General features: G+C 36.7%; 1 protein-coding gene across 1 annotated transcript; it reads right to left on the reverse strand.

Annotated features, from left to right (window-relative positions):
* Nucleotides 1-298: 298 nt before the first annotated feature.
* Nucleotides 299-2,080, reverse strand: LOC135145105 (uncharacterized). The gene has a single exon (XM_064077224.1). The coding sequence runs from the start codon at nucleotides 2,078-2,080 to the stop codon at nucleotides 299-301; it is 1,782 nt and encodes a 593-aa protein (XP_063933294.1).
* Nucleotides 2,081-2,293: the final 213 nt, after the last annotated feature.

The following is a 2,293-nucleotide window of genomic DNA, read 5'->3' on the forward strand; positions in this document are numbered from 1 at the left end:
CTTCACCACAGTTGATTTATGGGATATGTGCCATCATATCCTGATATGCCATCTTACCCAAATAAATTTAGCTAAGATGGCGTACCTACTATATGGTTTTATATATATTTTTTTTTAATTTTGCAGCTATAGAGCTGGGTAGGTATAGGTAAAATGTAACCATACTTTAAGTATATTGCAATATAATGTTAACGACAAACTAAATAACCTTTCTAATATTTAACAAAAACATAAAAATGTTTACAAAAAAGGAGCTATATCAAATATAATAAAGAACGTTCATTGGAAACTATTTTTTTCATTTGCACAAATCACAAGTAAATCGCTTTGTCTTCGATGAGACTCCAGCACAGTCTATATGACACCATTGTAGACACTTTTGACATTGCAACCACACTTCTTTTGGACGAGAATGACTAAACAGTTCATTGCAATATATGCAGACAGTGTCTCCATATTCATCATCAGTTCCATAAGGGTCATCTTCTGAGTTATCACTTTCATTAGGTTCAAAAACATTCTTTAAATTTTTTGACGCCTTTTTACCAGCCGTTCTTAAAGATTTAGCTTCTTTTTCAGCATGCAAACGCTTTGCCTCCACAATTTCTGGTGTAGCATTTATTATTCCACTTTTTCCTTTTCTTCTTTGGGTTCGATTTTGGGTTTCTACAGGAGCTTTGGGTAAAGGATAGATTTCCTCTACAGAAACATTTAATGAGCTTGACCCTCGGCTTGACCTTTCTTGAACATTTAGTGTATTTTTTTCTGGATTCAAATTTCCAGAATCGTCTGCCATATTTGAGCTGCACGGTTGAGAAGAAAAGTTGTCAGATTCTGTATTTGATAATACTACTTTTTCTGTTTCGATGTTTGTTGGCTCAGCAGCAGCGTACATCCAATCAGGAATTATGTCGGGATTTAAAGGAATTATTCCTGTTTGATAAAAACCATTCTCTGCAGTAGATATTGTTGCGGCTTGAGCATATGCTTTTTTCAAAATACTAGCCACTTGAAAATGTGTAACCATCCTGCCAGGATGATTCTTTAACCATTTTTCCAGTTCAATGTTGTAGTAATTTGTAAGCGAACTGTAAAATGTCACATCCAGTGGTTGAAGGCGGTGGGTTGTGTGAGGTGGTAGGCAGAATAAAATAATTCCGTGTTTTTTAGTAAATTCTAATACTTCAAGGCTTTTGTGACTGCCATGACCATCTAATATTAAAAGAATTTTGTCTTCTGGTGATGGCTTAACATACTTTACAAAATGATCAAGCCACTGCAAAAAAACTGGTCCCGTCATCCAACCCTTTTCTTGAGCAAATGCCACAGAACCTGGAGGAGAATCGTCCATTAACTCATTTTTTAGCCTTTTTCGTGGGAAAATTAGAGCTGGAGGTACATAGCTTCCAATAACATTCATAGCGCAAACCACAGTCACATGTTGGCCACGTTCTGCACTAGTCAGAACACCTACTTGCTTTCTCCCTTTTGTTGCAAATATTTTGGAGTTCTTTGACGGAACAGTGGATAGTCCAGATTCATCCACATTCCAAATTCTTGACGGTTCAAATTTGTACTTATCCATTACCAGTGACAAATTTTCAAAATGTTTACTAACTACGACCTTATTAAATCCGCGTGCCCTCGCTGCCGATGTAGCTTCTGGTATTCTTAGTGAAATTGTAGGATGACGCGACTGAAATCCTTTCACCCAATCCCATCCTGCTAGTTGTTCCTTACTAGAGAAATTGTGTGCTATTCCGTTTCTCTCAGCAACATCATAGGCAAGTTTCCGCAGGTCTCTTCTGGTTATACCAAAAAACATTTCTTCAAGTCTCTTTATATGTTCCAAAATTTCTTCTTCAACTTCTGGGGTGAAAGTTGTTTTACGTCCTCCCAGGTATCCTTTATTAGCTCCCATTTGATTTTTAATCCGCCTTCTAAGAGTCGTTGCTGGAACACCGAAAGATTTGGACGCCTTTAACCATCCCATTTCTTTCTTTGTCACTGCGTCTATTGCTTTTGCCATTGCAACTGGGTCCCAACTCTGTCGTGAAGTCTTTCTTTGATATCTGCCCATTTTCTAAAAACCTTAATTTTTTAAAATACATATTTGACGTAATACTTAACAAGGCTAAGACGGCATACTATGCCATCTTATCCATACAAGAAATATGCCATCTTAGCCTGATTGTAGTCTCCGTTAATATTTGGCCCACAGAATCTTTAAAATAAAGTCAACACATAAAGTAACTAGCGGAAAATATAGGTTAGAAGTCACTAATTAACGTAT

Source organism: Zophobas morio, unplaced genomic scaffold (genome assembly GCF_036711695.1).
Source record: "Zophobas morio isolate AGI-343-1 ecotype UQ-CSIRO unplaced genomic scaffold, CSIRO_AGI_Zmor_V1 ptg000005l, whole genome shotgun sequence".
Taxonomy (NCBI): domain Eukaryota; kingdom Metazoa; phylum Arthropoda; class Insecta; order Coleoptera; family Tenebrionidae; genus Zophobas; species Zophobas morio.

Bases quoted from the DNA above. Each gene is read 5' to 3' on its own strand.
- LOC135145105 (XM_064077224.1), bottom strand. From the start codon at position 2,080: ATGGGCAGATATCAAAGAAAGACTTCACGACAGAGTTGGGACCCAGTT.